Raw genomic sequence first — 16,165 nt, 5'->3', positions numbered from 1 at the left:
TCCATTGTCTTGCATAATTAAAATAATTTGACCATTTTATTGTCTTGATTTTCTAATTTCAAAAAAAAGGTGAATTTGCATGACTATCTTATATTGATTGCTAGTTTTGTATTTCTCCTCAATATAAGTGTCCATGCAGAATGAGGCCCAAATTAGATACTAAATTCACTGTCTCTTCCTTAGTGTGAACTCTAAATTTTTTTTTTCATTCACCGATGGAGAATCATGGTTTTAAGGTGACCCCATAGTTGTTGCTGCACATTCGGGCAAATTATACTCAAGGATTAAGTTCTCAGAAAGTCCAGGAATGACCAGCAGTGGAACTTTGGTGTTGGAAGAGGCCCGGCACCCTTCTGGTCCCAATGGTTCGTACTCCTGGCCACACGTAAGAATTCCCTAGGGAGATTTTACAGTGTAGTGACGCTTGAGCTCTACTCCCAGGTTATTAACTTCTTGGTAATTAATTGGTATTAACTTAGTACTTAATGAGCAGGTTGAAAATATTTGTGGTGCTCACATTTTGGATATTACTGTTTCTGCTTATGTGATAATCCCATCATATAAAATTAGTTGGATTAGACTAGATCAGTATGTGAATTTCTTACTATTTTGTCATGTATTTTACACCTTCCACTTAGAAGTAGATTGTGAAAAGTGTATACTACTCTAGTGCGACCTCTACAATTTTAAGAGCCTAGAATGTTTTAATGAAATACTGTCCTTTTAGAACACTGTTTTCCTAGACCCCATAATTTGTATCACACAGTTTTGTTCTTTATTACTGGTGCCAATATGAGTTATTACTGGCTCCTTATGGGCAAATGATTATCTTCAAGATGATTTTAGTGTCTAAAATGCTTAATCCCTAGCACTCATTTATGTAATGAGTGCTTTATAACCTGCAAAATGATTGTACATACATTAATTGACCTCATAACAGAACTGAGGTGATGTCATTTATTTTAGAGATGCTAAGACTAGCCTGAGGTTGCATAGCTAAAATGGGCCTCATTGGAACTTGGTACTTGGACCAAGTGCTTTCTTCAGTGCTCTTTCTGTGGTCTATAATTGCTCCTTTCTACCTAACTGAAGGTTATAGGTCCTTTTCTCTCTGATGATGGGTCCATATTTCTCCTTCCTATGTGATGAGAAATTAGCAGCCTAAACTCTTTCTCTGATTTAGACTCCAGCCCTGACAATTACTCCTTCTATTAGAGCTTCACAGAATGTGGTCCATGGACTGACCGCATAGGAATCTCTCAGGGTCTGCTTAAGAATGCAGCTGCCTGGACCCAATTTCTGACCCAGGAAGTCAGAATCTTTCAGTTGGGCTGGTAAGATACGCACTTTGAGCAATTACCACAGCTGACCTGACCCTTAAGGTTGACAGAGTCTTCTCTTCCTTGTTCCCAAAATTGAAAACTGCTTGCAAACTGGTAGCTTTTCTTAAAGAATGATAAATAGTATTAGTGGATATGTTTTCAGTTCCTTGGAAAACTGAAAATAAAGTAGTATTTTGGATCAGATCAAAATGACAGGCTAAAGGCCTATTTTAGGTGGGCTAAGTTAGGGGCCAAATAAATGCCTCTGCCTTATGTTTATGAATATTAACTTCTAGGATTACGAGAAAGTGTTGGCCACATTGAATTGCGGTTGACTATTAAACATTTTCCTACATAAACACTCTGTAATTCTTTTTGTTTTTATTGTAAAGCTATCTCAAAAGTATATTATGATCATTGTGTAGAGGTATAGGAAATTTGATCAAAAAAGTATTCTAAGTCATTGCAATGGACCAAGTTAAAAACATGACACAAGTTCGTCTCATTGATTGCAGTTAATTATTATTTCTTTATTCAGGCCTAAGGTAAGTAGATGTGAGGCAATAAAAACACATGTTGGCAACTCCTGACCCATTACCAAGCCAAATCCCACGTTGTTCAGTCTATGCAGGTAACACTGTGTCCTAAGTGTTAGGATGGAGTCTTGGCAGTTGAACTGATAACTGAAAGAAGGCAAAAACACATAAATGACCAACATAGCAATTTTTGATTTTTTTTGAACAGATTTTTGATATTTCCTGGGATCCATATCAGCCAAACAGAGTGGTTAGCTGTGGAGTAAAACATATAAAGGTAAAGTAGTTATTTAAAAAAAAAATTTGGTAACTTGTATGAGAAGAATTTAAGGTGCTTATATGTATAATTTGATGTTGAGAAGTGGCTCAACTTTATTTATCTTAAATTTGGAGCCGTTTTACCTGCTTCTTTGATCGTGAAGCAAGCTGACATCAGCTGATGGGGCTCTTTCAGAACTACAGTGTATGGACCATCAAGTGGAGTGTCCAGCAGGCAGCTGAAAAGAAAACTTTGTTAATTAAATGCTAAACTGAATACTCAAAGTACTTCTAGGATTGCAAGTTTTAAAACAGTTCTGATTTTAATACTGTAAATTAAGTTTTTACATTTTGATGAATGTTTACACATGCTGCATATCAAAACTCTGTCATGTTGAAATATGTTCTTTTAGAAGGAAGGTGCCATGTTGGGTTGGACATAGAAATACAGGGATACATGGTACAAACCTACTTGGGTCATTGGTTTTTAAATGCCTCTATCTTCCCCTAGACTACACAGACTGAATTATCACAGGTGGCCCAGGACCTACCTTCGGCTATTTGCTTCTTTCTGTTTTGTTTAACAGGTAGCAAAGTCAACACCATTAACTTTCTTTGCTCTGATATAGCAAAACTTTCCACTGGACCCTGGGATATGGCCCAGGATCTTCTGTCTACAGATTTGTAGCTAGTAGATGTTTAAAGTTCATAATTGAAAGAATGTAAGGATTACTTGCTTGATTCCAGCCTGTGTGGATCTCTGCTGGTAAAAAAATGTTGCATTTTTGTCTGAATGGAGTAGGTATCTATAATATTCCCCCAACCAACTCCTCCTGTTTCCCAATTCTTTTGTTCTTCTTTGAGTCTAGTTTTTTATGATTTCTCCCCATTGCTCCTACTTCATTGTTAGAAAGGGACAAATGATCAAATGCTCAGAAATAAATATAATGAGGGATGCAAGACTTACTTAAAGAATATTACAAAACTTTACAGAGGAATATAAAAGAAGGCTTGAGCAAATGGAGAGGCAACCTTGGTTCTGGACATGATGTCTAAAAATTACAAACATCCTTTCTTTTTTTTTTTTTTTTTTTTTAAGATTTTTTTATTTATTTATTTGAGAGAGAGAGAATGAGAGAGAGCACATGAGAGGGGGGAGGGTCAGAGGGAGAAGCAGACTCCCTGCCGAGCAGGGAGCCCGATGTGGGACTCGATCCAGGGACTCCATGGATCATGACCTGAGCCGAAGGCAGTCGTTTAACCAACTGAGCCACCCAGGCACCCCTACAAACATCCTTTCAATTACATTCAGTACAAGGTCAGTTAAAATCTCTAGAAGTTTTGTTATTGTTATCTGACATTTCCTTTTCAATTACTCTAAGTTAGTCTGGAAGGATTAAAAAATGAGAATAACCAAGAACTTGGATAAAAAAAAAAGGATAATGAAGAGGAAACTGCACTAAGCATATTATGAAATTAAAATAATTAAAATGTATCAGACTGGGATAAGGATAAATAAGAACAACACCACCAACAACAAAAAACAAAGCTGAGGGGCGCCTGGGTGGCTCAGATGGTTAAGCGTCTGCCTTCGGCTTGGGTCGTGATCCCAGGGTCCTGGGATCGAGCCCCAGATTGGGCTCCCGGCTCAGCGGAGTCTGCTTATTCCTCTGCCTCTGCCTCTCTCCTCTGCTCATGCTGTCTCTCTGTCTGTCTGTCTGTCTCTCTCAAATGAATAAATTAAAAAAAAATCAAAAAACAAAGCTGAGAAATAGACTTTAAAAGGGATAACAATTTACGTTCTGCATGGAGCACTGGGTGTTATGCACAAACAATGAATCATGGAACACTATATCTAAAACTAATGATGTAATGTATGGGGATTAACATAACAATAAAAAAATTAAAAAAAAAAAAAAGGGATAACAATTTAGAATAGTATCTTGACCAGTGGGCCCTAGGACAGTTTGTTATCTATTTGAGGGGAAAAAAGTTATATATTATTCATACCATACACTAAAATAAATTCTCTATGAATCAAAGAGTTACATGTTTAAAAACCTGTAAAATAACTAGAGGAATATCTAAGTAAATGCTTAACTGCTCTCAAGTAGGTGAAAGGCCTTTCTGAATGTAAAAGCAAAGTAAGAAACCATAAAGGATAACATTATAGATTCAGTTATATAAACATTAAAACATTCTGTCTACCTGCTCCCCACCCCTAAGAAACAAAAGAGGCAAACCACAAGTGAGCTAAGTGTAAGCCACAAGCATGGTAGATAGAATTTGGGTTTGTCCTTGAAATGTCAAGACCTCCAACAAACCTGTACAATGGACAAAGGACATGTATACTTGACAAAAACAGAAACATTGTTGGCAAGTAGATATATGAAAGTCTAAACCTCATTAATGAGAAATTTTAAAATAATATTTTTTTAATCCATCAAAATTATTAAAATATATCCAGTGTTGGCAAAGATTTAGTGACTGAACACTCTCAAACCTTGGTGGTGGAGGGGTAAATGAGTACCAGATATGAGTATTTCTGCTCTTTCTGCCCAGAAATTTGGTAATATCTATCAATAGCTTTAGAAATGTTGATATCCTTTGAGCCAGTAATTTCTTTCCAGTGTTAGTATGTGTGCTGCCAAAGAGAGCACAGCCAGTAATTTTATTTTATTTATTTTTTATTTTTTAAAGATTTTATTTATTTATTTGACAGAGAGAGACACAGGGAGAGCAGGAACACAAGCAGGGGGAGTGGGAGAGGGAGAAGCAGGCTTCCCGCAGGGCAGGGAGCCCAATGCGGGGCTCGATTCCAGGACCCTGGGATCATGACCTGAGCCGAAGGCAGACACTTAACGACTGAGCCACCCAGGCACCCCCAGCCAGTAATTTTATATCTTGGAATTTATCTCAAGGAAATCATTAGGCGTATGAACCAAGGATAGGTTCATTTTTGAATAATTTACCAAAAGCAAATAAAACCAGATAAAAGAAGACCTGAAGCCACCTAACTGCCCCCAGGTGGTTAAATAAAATACGGTATATCTGTAGGAAGAAATACTGTGCAATCATTACAGTCATGGTTTAGATGATTATTTAATGTTACTAGGAAATATGCAAGATTTATTTATAGTCTACTGGTTGGGGTAAATTTGTTGCTTTGATTTTTTTTTTTTTTTTTTACTTTAGAAGTAACCTATATTTTTGTGTAGGAAATGAATTGGAAAGATATTCCAAAATGTTAAACAGTTAATGCTGGGTACATGAGTTGATGATTAATTTTTTTCTTTATTTTTAAAATTATTTTACAATAACATTTCCAAAATAAGAAAAAAGTAATGAAAAAACAGAAGACAGAAAGATAAACCTATAGCTTCCATTATTCAAAGGTATCAAAGAAAAAAGTAATGAAAAAACAGAAGACAGAAAGATAAACCTATAACTTCCATTATTCAAAGGTATTTCTGCCAATACCTTAGGTCTTCATTAACGTTTTGTTATCCTTGTGCAAAAACCTGAGAATATGTTTGCTCAAATACAGGGACTTTTTGCTTCAGCAGCAGTTGGAGGGTCCTTCATTGTTTTATGTAGTCCACCCCAAAGACTCATTAAATTTGATAAACATTAGTTGCATTTCTATCATGTGAAGGACTGAAAACTGACCCTACTTGCAATTTGCTTGACAAAAGCAATTAAAACATAAAACAGGATAATCTATAAGAGAGGCAAAACCAAAATTCTCTAGTGATAAAGGAGAGATCCCAACTGGCTAGAGGAGTGTTAAGCGTTTCAGGAAGGGGATGGTATTTGAGCCGAGCCTTGGTGGGTAGGTGAGTTTGGTAGGGAGAGCTTGGAAGTCAGCATTACTCAAAGTAGGGGTGGGGTTGCACTTCTGTCAGGAGTTAATGGAGAGGCATTGGTCACCCATAGAATCTTGGGACTAGGGAGCAGAAAGGTCCTTAGCCCATCATATGTTCAAAGATTATCAATGTTTTCATCACTGAAGACCCTCTTTTGACCCTGTTTTCTAATTTTCCTAGGAAACCAGTATTTCGAAAAAGTTTGGCCAGAAAATAATTAGCCATTAAATAATTCCCTTTACAATTTTTATTAATCAAAGATATATGTATCTGCCAACATGAGTTTCTGTTCAGTCTAACAAATTGCAAAGGCACTGAATTATTCTCTTACCCACAATCAAAGAATTATGTGAGATCATGATAAGCCTGGTTTCCATCAGGCTCTGGTGGCTCTCTAGAAGTCTGGGACTCTGGCCCCGGAGCCATCATCCAATTTGCATATCCTAAGGTGAAGAAGCCAGGACGTAGAAGGTTATTTGACTTTGAATCCTCATTGTTATCTCCTTCTACTTGACTCTGGGAAAGCTATTTAATCTCCCTGAGGCTGAATTTCTCTCAAAAAACAAAACAAAACAAAAAAACCAGAGGGTTGTGGATCACTACCTTCTGGATTTATTAAGAGTTACATTAAACAGTGTGTGGGACCAGTAAGGGCACAATAATGTTAATTTTTTCCCCTTCTCCTGGGATCACAAATATGGTGGCACAGATAAGATTTAAATTCAGTCTCTGGCTCCCTGTGTAGAACTCTTTCCACTTGGAAATTATTTCTTCAGTGATCCATCTTGGCCTGACTTTCCCCCCCAAAGAACAGATTATGAAAAATAATAGATTAGCTGCTTAATTGGTGATTTCTCCAGCATCTTCCCTATTTCTTTCCATCCTTGGTTAACTCTTTTAATCAGTTAATTCTAAAAACAGAGACACATAAAACCCTGGAGCTTCATTTGAAAAGAGAGCTGTTTATCCCATTAAATTTGTTAATTATGTTTTAGCAGACAGGCATCTTTTTCTTTCTTTTTTTTTTTTTTTTAAGATTTTATTTATTTGAGAGAGAGGGAGAGAGCACAGGCAGGGGGAAGGGCAGTGGGAGAGGGAGAAGCAGACTCTCAGCTGAGCAGGGACCCCAGTGTGGGGCTCGATCCCAGGACCCCAGGATCATGACCTGAGCCGAAGGCAGATGCTTAACCGACTGAACCACCCAGGTGCCCCCAGGCATCTTTTTCTAAGCAAAAATAAGTACTTTTACCTCAAATGGAATGATCTGCAAATGCCCATCCAGCCATCTTTATTTTGTTTAGAAAGAAATCCACAAGTTTTAGTAGCCTTCAACAAATATTTTCACTCTCTGTATTTTCTATAACCAATTCCAGGATCCCCACCTTTTCCCCCCCAAACCTACCTAACAGCAAATGAATGATTCCAGTCACAAGTTGAATGCAAAAATCTTCAATGCACTCCAAGAAAATATTTTTATGTGAAATTGTGTAGCTAGGGTGAAATCCTTTCTGTTTTTGCAAATTCCCAGTGTTTGGCAGACAGGCAAATTTCAATTACCTGAAATGAACGCTTGAAAACAGTAGCAGTTGAGCATTGTCATGCTTGCTTGGTTTCACAGTAAATGAGCCTACCAAGTTTGTGGATATTGTTGATCCTTCTCCAGTCCCTAGTCATAGATAGAAGGGACATTGGAGATTACCTAGAGCCAGATGAACTCCAGGGTACCTGCCAGTTCTAACAAAATTAGCATTACAATCTGGAATGGAGATTGGGGAAGATAAACGATGTCTGTTCATTTGATGTGGATTTACTGATGTGTTGCTACCCTAAATTGTCACTGTTTTCCAAATAGGAAGTGCTTCTCAAGAAGAGAGAATCAGAGATTTGCCATTTCTGCAAAAAATCTCTTACCTATCCTGGCATTATATCTGTATGTGCCTTTTTAGAGAGTCATTTGATTATTTGGAATGTTTCATGTTGGCATTGTTGCTTCCTACTGGGTGATTTAAAACCTTTGTGTCTGAGGATGATGGACTCTCTATGTTTTGTGGTTGTCTATTAGAAATATTTCAGTAATTTAGGTATTATGTAAGTGATGAATCACTGAATTCTACTCGAGAAACCAATATTGCACTGTATGTTAAATACCTAAAATTTAAATTAAATTTAAAAAAACGTTTCAGTAACTCAGAGGTGCACATTCTAAGTTAACTAATAACTACAAAATAATTACTCTTCTTTAGGGATAATGATTACAAAATTATTACTCTCCTTTAAATCTTCATGTATGGGAGACATGGTGAGAAAAGGAAATGGCTACCTTCTTTGGGTTTTGGCATGTTTGTACTACCAGTAAGTGTTTACATCTAGTATTTTGTTCAGGTTCCAAGTTAATACTTAAATGTTTTCCCAAAGCTTAGATCTAACCATGTTTTCCCCAGATCTTGTTCTTTCCGTGTGTACTTTTCTTAAAAGTAGTACGTGCCCAAAGAAACCAATCACCAGAGTGATACTTGCCTTCTAATGAGGGAGGAATCCTGTATTGTCTCACATGATTGCACACCTGCCTCTCATCCTTCCTAAGGGCCCCCTCCTCCATAGCCACCAGAATCCCAGACCTCCCGGGTGGTACAACCATCCCAGAACTGCTTCCCTCAGTACTTAACTACTCTAAGAGGGCCACCATTTTTCCTCTCCTACAGGCACAAAATATTTGGCTTGTCACTGATTTTTCCTCACACTTTTTTTTTTGTGTCACTTGGATTTGCCTAATCCTGCTCTCCTGATCCCTGATGTAACTTCTTCCTCACCACTGATCCAAATCCTAGCCTTGCTCATTCCAAGTAATTCAACACGGTTCTCTGTTTTTGAATTCTCTTGCCACTTGTATGTAGTCTGAATATGGTTCCTTGAAATTGTCTCTTGCTTTATAAGTATCTTCATTAGATTTAAAGTTCTCAAGGCAAAGATCAATATTTCAATATTTTCTCATGTAAGACACCCATTTAACCCTTACCTTCAGCAAACCAAGTTGGCCCCTTTGCCCTCACTTCCAAATGGGGATGATAGGAATAGCTGCTTTAGCCTGTTCTCAGGGGTATTATGAAGATTAAATAAATGTAAAGAGACTTAAAGGTGAGGGGCTAAACGCATAGCAGGAAAGTTATACTAGTTCATACATTTAAGAAACCATGTCAAAGCAAAATACTTAATTTCTTAGATAACCATGGAAGTCTCGCTATTGCTTTCTATAAAGTAGCTCAAGCTTTATGCTTAATGATTCTTCCACATGATAAATTATACAATGAAACCTGAAAAGCTTAATCAGTTATTTGGCCATATGAAAGTATAACTCATATTTAGAAATCTTCTTGAGTAACATTTCTGCAGTGAAGATTTATCACATTTTTAAATTATAAAGACATTATTTCCAAATACATATATATATACACACATATATGTACACCAAAAAAAATGTCTAGAAGGTACATCAACATGTTAGCAGGACGTTGTAGATATTTCCGTTTTCCTCTTTATACTTTTCTGTATTTCTAAACTTCTCTACAATGAACCTATACTGCTTCTGTAATTTGACTAAAAATTAAAGACCTGATGATTTGTTCACTTTATTCCAACTCTGAGAACATTGACCTTTTGTATTTAATCACCATTAAGCAATTAGTAAAGTTTGGGAATTTTAGAACTTTGAAAGTTTAAAAAATGCCATTAAAAGTTTTTCTTATGTTGCTAGCAGTTGGCTAAAAGGTTTTGCAATTCTGTTAGTTGCAGTAGAACAAGTTAAATTATGTGTGCCTAGTTCAGCTATAGCAAGAGGCGCAAATGGAGGGTCCTCAAAAAGTTGAAAATAGAGCTACCCTACGACCCAGCAAATGGACTACTGGGTATTTACCCCAAAAGATACAAATGTAGTTATCCTAAGGGGCACCTGCTCCCCAATGTTTATAGCAACAATGTCCACAATAGCCAAACTATGGAAAGAGCCCAGATGTCCATCGACAGATGAATGGATAAAGAAGATGTGGGGTGTGTGTGTGTGTGTGTACACAATGGAATATTATGCAGCCATAAAAAAATGAAATCTTGCCATTTGCAATGACATGGATGGAACTAGAGAGTATTATGCTAAGCGAAATAAGTCAGTCAGAGAGACAATTATCATATGATCTCACTCATATGTGGAATTTAAGAAACAAGGCAGAGGATCATAGGGGAAGAGAGGAAAAAATGAGACGAAACCAGAGAGGGAGATAAACCATAAGAGACTCTTAACTATAGGAAACAAACTGAGGGTTGCTGGAGTGGAGGGGGGTGGGGAGAAGGGGTGGCTGGGTGATGGACATTGGGGAGGGTATGTGTTGTGGTGAGCGCTGGGTGTTGTGTAAGACTGATGAATCACAGACCTGTACCCCTGAAACAATACATTAGATGTTAATTAATTGAATTTAAATTAAAAATTAATTTAAAAAAGGGCAGGGGACAATAAAAGATTTAGCTTAAAAAATGTACTGAAATAGAAGCAAATACCAGTAATGTGATGCATCAGAATGAATACATTATTTTTGGATCTATTCATTTTATGACTTTCCAGTTTTGGACACTCTGTGGAAATGCCCTGACTGCAAAAAGAGGGATATTTGGCAAAACAGGGGATCTTCAGACCATCCTTTGCCTTGCATGTGCCAAAGAAGACATCACCTATTCTGGTGCTTTAAATGGAGACATCTATGTCTGGAAAGGGCTCAATTTAGTCCGCACCATTCAAGGAGCACACAGTGTGAGTATGTCCATGTGGAAATTGGGTGATTATTTATTAAATAAGTTGATATCACAGATACGTGTTTTTTCCTGTTGCTTTAGAATCAGCAGACTCCGATGAACACTCAACACATACACGAAAGATTTCCCAAATTATTTTTGTTCACCTAAAAGAAATATTTCAAAAGCTTAATAATTTAGCCTTCACCTCAATTATTGATTGGTTGATTAGTATTATTATTCACCAACATCTGGAAGAATAGAACTATTTTATCATCCTTTTCCTCTTATAGATCAATACTTCTCAAACTTTAAGGTATCTATGAATCTCCTGGGGATCTTGTTAAAATGCAGATTCTGACTCCGTAAGTCTGGGATGATGCCATTGCTGCTGGCCTGGGGCCTGTGCATTGAATAGCAAGAGTGTAGACAAGTGTTGTTTTTATGTTGGTTAGTAAGGGTAGATTTTTCCTCACTCTGAATGAGTGAGCATCACCTCCATGTCTGAATCAAACAGAAAGCTCTTAAAACGCAAACAGAAACCGTTGATAAACTGCTCCCTTTTGATGGTCTGCTCTGTAAGAACATGGGCAAACTTTACTTCTGACCATTCTGCTCTCTTGACACGTATGATAATGGTTACATTGCCATATCTATAGATGATGAAGTGGAAATGCCCAGAAGAATAGGGAGATGTGAAAGCTGAAGCCTATATTGTAGTAAATGGAAATTGGGTGAAAAATTTTTATAAAGAAAAGTTGAAGCGCGTCTTAGCAAAAGAGCTATGAAATTTTAGGCCTTTCATTGTCTTGTATGTTGAGCCAATTTTCTTGGCTTCACTAATTACGAAACAGCTCTTAAAACAATTCAGAGGTCAGTAGTTGTCCTCGTGCATAAAAGCAGCTGCCATAGTAACCTAATTTCTTTTCACACTGGATCGTATGTCAGCAGTATATTCTTGCAGCACTTTTCAATAAACAGGTAAAATATTTTCCTATGGAAAAGCACCTTGAAGTTATGAAACTGTTTCCCATGTGAAAAAAAGCATCTTTGTATAATCCCTAACAGACGAACACAAACGTAATTTGTCTTCAGTTAGGCTCAGGTGGTGCCTTCTTGAGCTCATTGAGATGCATTTCAGGTACCTGCTTACCAGTGAAAGTGTTTATGTTCCTAGCTGGCATATCTTTGCTTGATTATTTTGAGTGGCAATTTATATGAAGCACCTCCATTGTTACCTTTTCTTTATAAGGATCAGTAGTCACATAAAGGAGTTTGATCTTCATATGGACTTTAACCAAGGAATTAGTGAATATTTTTTTTTCAAATTGCCATCAGTTTAGTAATGATAAAGGAACATTTGAACTAATTTGCTTTAGTAGTAATTATGATTAATTTTTGAGCTAGCCAAAATGAAGGATATTATAAATGGCTACTTGGCCTATTGTCAGGATTTCAATAGAGAACAAGGTATTTAAAATTTTTTTGTTTTGTTTTTGCTTTTTTTTATCAGGACGATCCAACTATAATGACTATTTAGAATCACTGCAGTACTAAGTATTATCTGCATTACTCAACAGGCTGGAATCTTTAGCATGTATGCTTGTGAAGAAGGCTTTGCCACTGGTGGACGAGATGGGTGTATTCGATTATGGGATACTGATTTCAAACCAATAACCAAAATTGATCTCAGGGAGACAGAACAAGGATATAAAGGTAATATATATATATTAATACCCGTAACTCTAAGAGTGTTAAACACAATGTGAAGTTCTGTATTTATATTTGTCTCCCTGTACCCCATCTTATTCTAGAAAGGATTTAAGGCAGTTTACATAAATACATTGAAAGAAGATAAAAAAATGTGTTAAAAATAAATGGATACCCCTTCTTCCTTATTTGCACAAAGATATCTGTGTGTACTAGCGATGGTCCTGCTACAAAGATCAAGAACATAATGAGAAAACCCCTGAGTGGTATCTTGGGAAATGGACCTTTGAGTTATAAAACTGGGAAATTCTGGACAAGTTGGTGACCCTAAGTGAGACTGCTCCCAGCCTCCTTAAATAAGCAAATAATTGATAGGAAAAACAAGACCAAAAAAATAGCTTTAAAATAGTAACCCATAGTAGTGGGATCAGAGTTGGGGACTTGGGTTCAAATCCAAGTTTTGCCCATGATAGATTTGAGTCAATTTTTTAAAAACCCATGGGCCTCTGTTTCCTCATCTAAAAAATGGGGATAATACTAGTAACAACTTCATAGAGTTGTATGAGGATTAAATCTACTTACAGAGTGCTTAGAATAAGTTACGGGACAGTCAGCACTCAATAAACATTAGCTATTGTTACTATATACTGTGTATGTGTACCAGGGAATACAAAGCAGTTTGTATACATCTTTTAAAATTCTCATGATAGGCTTATAATCTCGTTTTCACAGATGAAGAATTTGGGCTTGAGAGAGTTGAAAGTGGAGATGTAAACAGAAAAGATCAGATGAAGTCACAGGTGGTATTCGTACACTAAGCACATGGGGGGGGCTCTGTTCATTTGCTGTAGGTGAGCCCCAGACCCTGCTCTTGGCTCCTGCAGCCTGCGTGCGCTGAGGGAGGGGCGCTCAGTACCGTGAGTCATACCGTCCACAAGGTGAAGACTCACTCATGGCTCAGGTGAAGGCGAATGGCTCCCAGTGCTAAGATGAGGGAGAAGTTTCCTGAGAATCTTCCTAGAGAGAACCCTGACGTGAGATCAGAAGTCCTCAAAAGGCACGGAGTGAGCTATTACTCATCAGGTTCTCTTTCACGAAGCCCCGTGATGCAGGCTCATGGCAATGTGGCCACAGAGGTTCTTCCAAAGGCCAAATTGTCTGGCGGTGCTTAGAGCTCTCTGCTGACCTGAGGTGGATTCCAGAAGACTGAGAGAATACTACCTATTCTTCAGGCCATCCTCCTTAAAGAATGTTGTCAACCCAACCTTTCTTAAAAATTAAGCAGGGAAGTGAGCTGGATATTGTACTTCCTGTGTATACCCAGAGTCCAGCTTCCTTAAATATCTATTAAATACAAAAAATCAGCCAATCTGGAGAATGGATTGTTGTTTTCTTATGGAAGCTCAAGATCTTGGTTTGGATGCATTTCTGAATTCCAGGCACAGGGGTCAACATTGCAAGTTGTAAAATTTAGTGTCTGCTTCAGTGCATCAACAAGCCGAGGCCCTTAAGTTCTTTGCCACAGAGATGAGCCCTTGTAACTTTATCCAGAAAAATACTTGAGGCAGATATATAAGCAAGTAAGCATCCAGAAGAGCAAGGTAAAACATCTTAGTAAAGCAGCCAAAAATGTTCAACCTTGAATCATGAAACTTCTTGGTGTATATTTCAAGGTAACTGAGAGCACATATACTAGATACTGGATGAGTTAACTTACTGGGTGGGATTATTGACCATAAACTGGCTGGTTGTTGGGGAGCATCAACCAGCAATGATGATTCCTTTCTGGCGGTCACTTTATCCAGCTCATCCAAAAACTGTATCACACAATTAAGGTATAAATTTTAGACTGGGTAGCAGAGCAGAAACCATATTTACCCTGCTCTGCTTTTCTATTTGATACCGAGTTCCTAACTTTGGGCTCTTAAAGGAGAGTTCAGGAGCCAGTGCAGAAGGAGCCTCCAGGTAACTGGGGGTTTATATTGATTGCATGGCCAACTCCTGTCCCCCAGAGTCAGACGGTCAGGGACGCTCTGCACTTTGTGTCAGTGTCAAAAGATTCACACACACACACACACACACAAATACATACACACACACGCCCTTGCCAAGGTCAAAGCAGACAATAGGTGGTGCACGGTAGACAGGAAGCATGCCTGCACCACACAGAGGCGACCTGTAGTGCCTGGGCTTACAGTTTATCAGGAGAGAGATTGGCATGCACTTGTAGGTGAATGTCCGGTCAGACAAGAGCCTCTATTTCCGTGGGAGTAATGGACTATGCTTTTTAAAGGATCTTAAAGACCACGCTGCAGTTTGAGACCAAGGGAGCCTTGAGAATTTGTGCCATTGCCCCAATGCAGCCATATGCTTGCCACCTTCTTGATTTTTACAGTGCCTGCTCACTACCAGTATTCTTATTTTCTCAGTCTTTTACTTTAAATTGATTTTAATACAGCTCTTTTTTTTACTTTTCCTCACTATAAGCAATAATATCTGTGAAATCATGGCTTTACTATTTTGTTTATAGATTTTTTACTCTTTAAAATACTATTGAAATAAAAAATTTTCTCCATGTAGTATCCTCCCCTCGTCAGTGGTGCCTTTGCCTGTCACGCTTTTGACAGCACTGTAACACACGTCTGCTATGTACCATCAAACTTCCAAAGAGATGTTGGCATTCATTCCAGCTCTCAGTGGAAAAACAGGCTGAATGTATAGCGTCAGAAGAACAAAAGCCTGGTTGAAGTGTGGTTAACCCCAGATCCAGCTGAAGTTCTCCAGTCTGTGAAGGGAGGGCCATGCGGGGAAAACCTCCAAGAGGCTCTTTTGCCCTCCACCCAGCCTTGGTGCATCCTCACCCTGAGGCAGGCAAGGGGGCTGTTGAGTTCAGAAGCACCTTTGCCGAGCTCAGAACCAGAAGAGGTTCTCAGAGTAGCCTTGTCTTTGGTGTTCGCAGAGGCGGGCTGCCAGGCCCCCTGTGACAGGGGCGCCCTCTTGGATACAAGGAGGTAGGAGACCCAGGGATTAAGATATGTAGGGGATGAGGGCGCCTGGGTGGCTCAGTCGTTAAGCGTCTGCCTTCGGCTCAGGTCATGATCCCAGGGTCCTGGGATCGAGCCCCACATCGGGCTCCCTGCTCGGCGGGAAGCCAGCTTCTCCCTCTCCCACTCCCCCTGCTTGTGTTCCTGCTCTCGCTATCTCTCTCTCTGTCAAATAAATAAATAAAATCTTAAAAAAAAAAAAAAAAAAGATGTAGGGGATGAGGAGAGGATTAAAAGTAATTGGAATGTAAACAGTTTTCTGATCCAGCTTCCCCTTCACTAGCCAGTACCTTACCGTTGGTCCTCTGAGCATTTGCTTAGAAGGTAGGGGAAAGAGTGAAGGAACAGGGACAGAAAGGGCGTGGGGAAAGGATGAAACAGGAGGAAGAAGGCAGAGTGGGCAGAGGACATTTAGGTGTACTTTGTCCCACCTGATCCCCCCTGAAAGAACCCTTGGCTTTCTCCTCTACCTTCAGGCCCTTCGCCTCAAAAATGGAAACAAAATACACTTGAAAGGAGCACATTCAAGCAAAGCAATGTTATTACGTTTTTGCTCTTGATCTGGACATGAAATGATATGTACGGATGGCTTCATTCTTGTAAGAATTTCTTGATGTAAATGAGCCTCCTTCCACATTTTCACTTTTTGAGTA

The 16,165-nt window shown here is 38.5% G+C and overlaps 1 protein-coding gene across 4 annotated transcripts in view; it reads left to right on the top strand.

Moving 5' to 3' along the window:
• EML6 (EMAP like 6) overlaps positions 1 to 16,165 on the top strand; it is a 260,832-nt gene that overhangs the window by 109,886 nt on the left and 134,781 nt on the right. For all 4 annotated transcript variants that reach the window (XR_013441823.1, XR_004923257.2, XM_078056549.1 and 1 more), the window contains exons 4-6: positions 2,067 to 2,135; positions 10,592 to 10,777; positions 12,339 to 12,474. Coding sequence is in view for 2 of the 4 variants with exons in the window: in XM_078056549.1 (XP_077912675.1) it covers positions 2,067 to 2,135; positions 10,592 to 10,777; positions 12,339 to 12,474 (391 nt within the window). In the remaining 2 variants the exon portion in view is untranslated. The remainder of the gene's footprint in view (positions 1 to 2,066; positions 2,136 to 10,591; positions 10,778 to 12,338; positions 12,475 to 16,165) is intronic.

Source organism: Halichoerus grypus, chromosome 10 (assembly GCF_964656455.1).
Source record: "Halichoerus grypus chromosome 10, mHalGry1.hap1.1, whole genome shotgun sequence".
Lineage (NCBI taxonomy): Eukaryota > Metazoa > Chordata > Mammalia > Carnivora > Phocidae > Halichoerus > Halichoerus grypus.
This window is presented reverse-complemented; position numbering and strand designations above follow the sequence as displayed.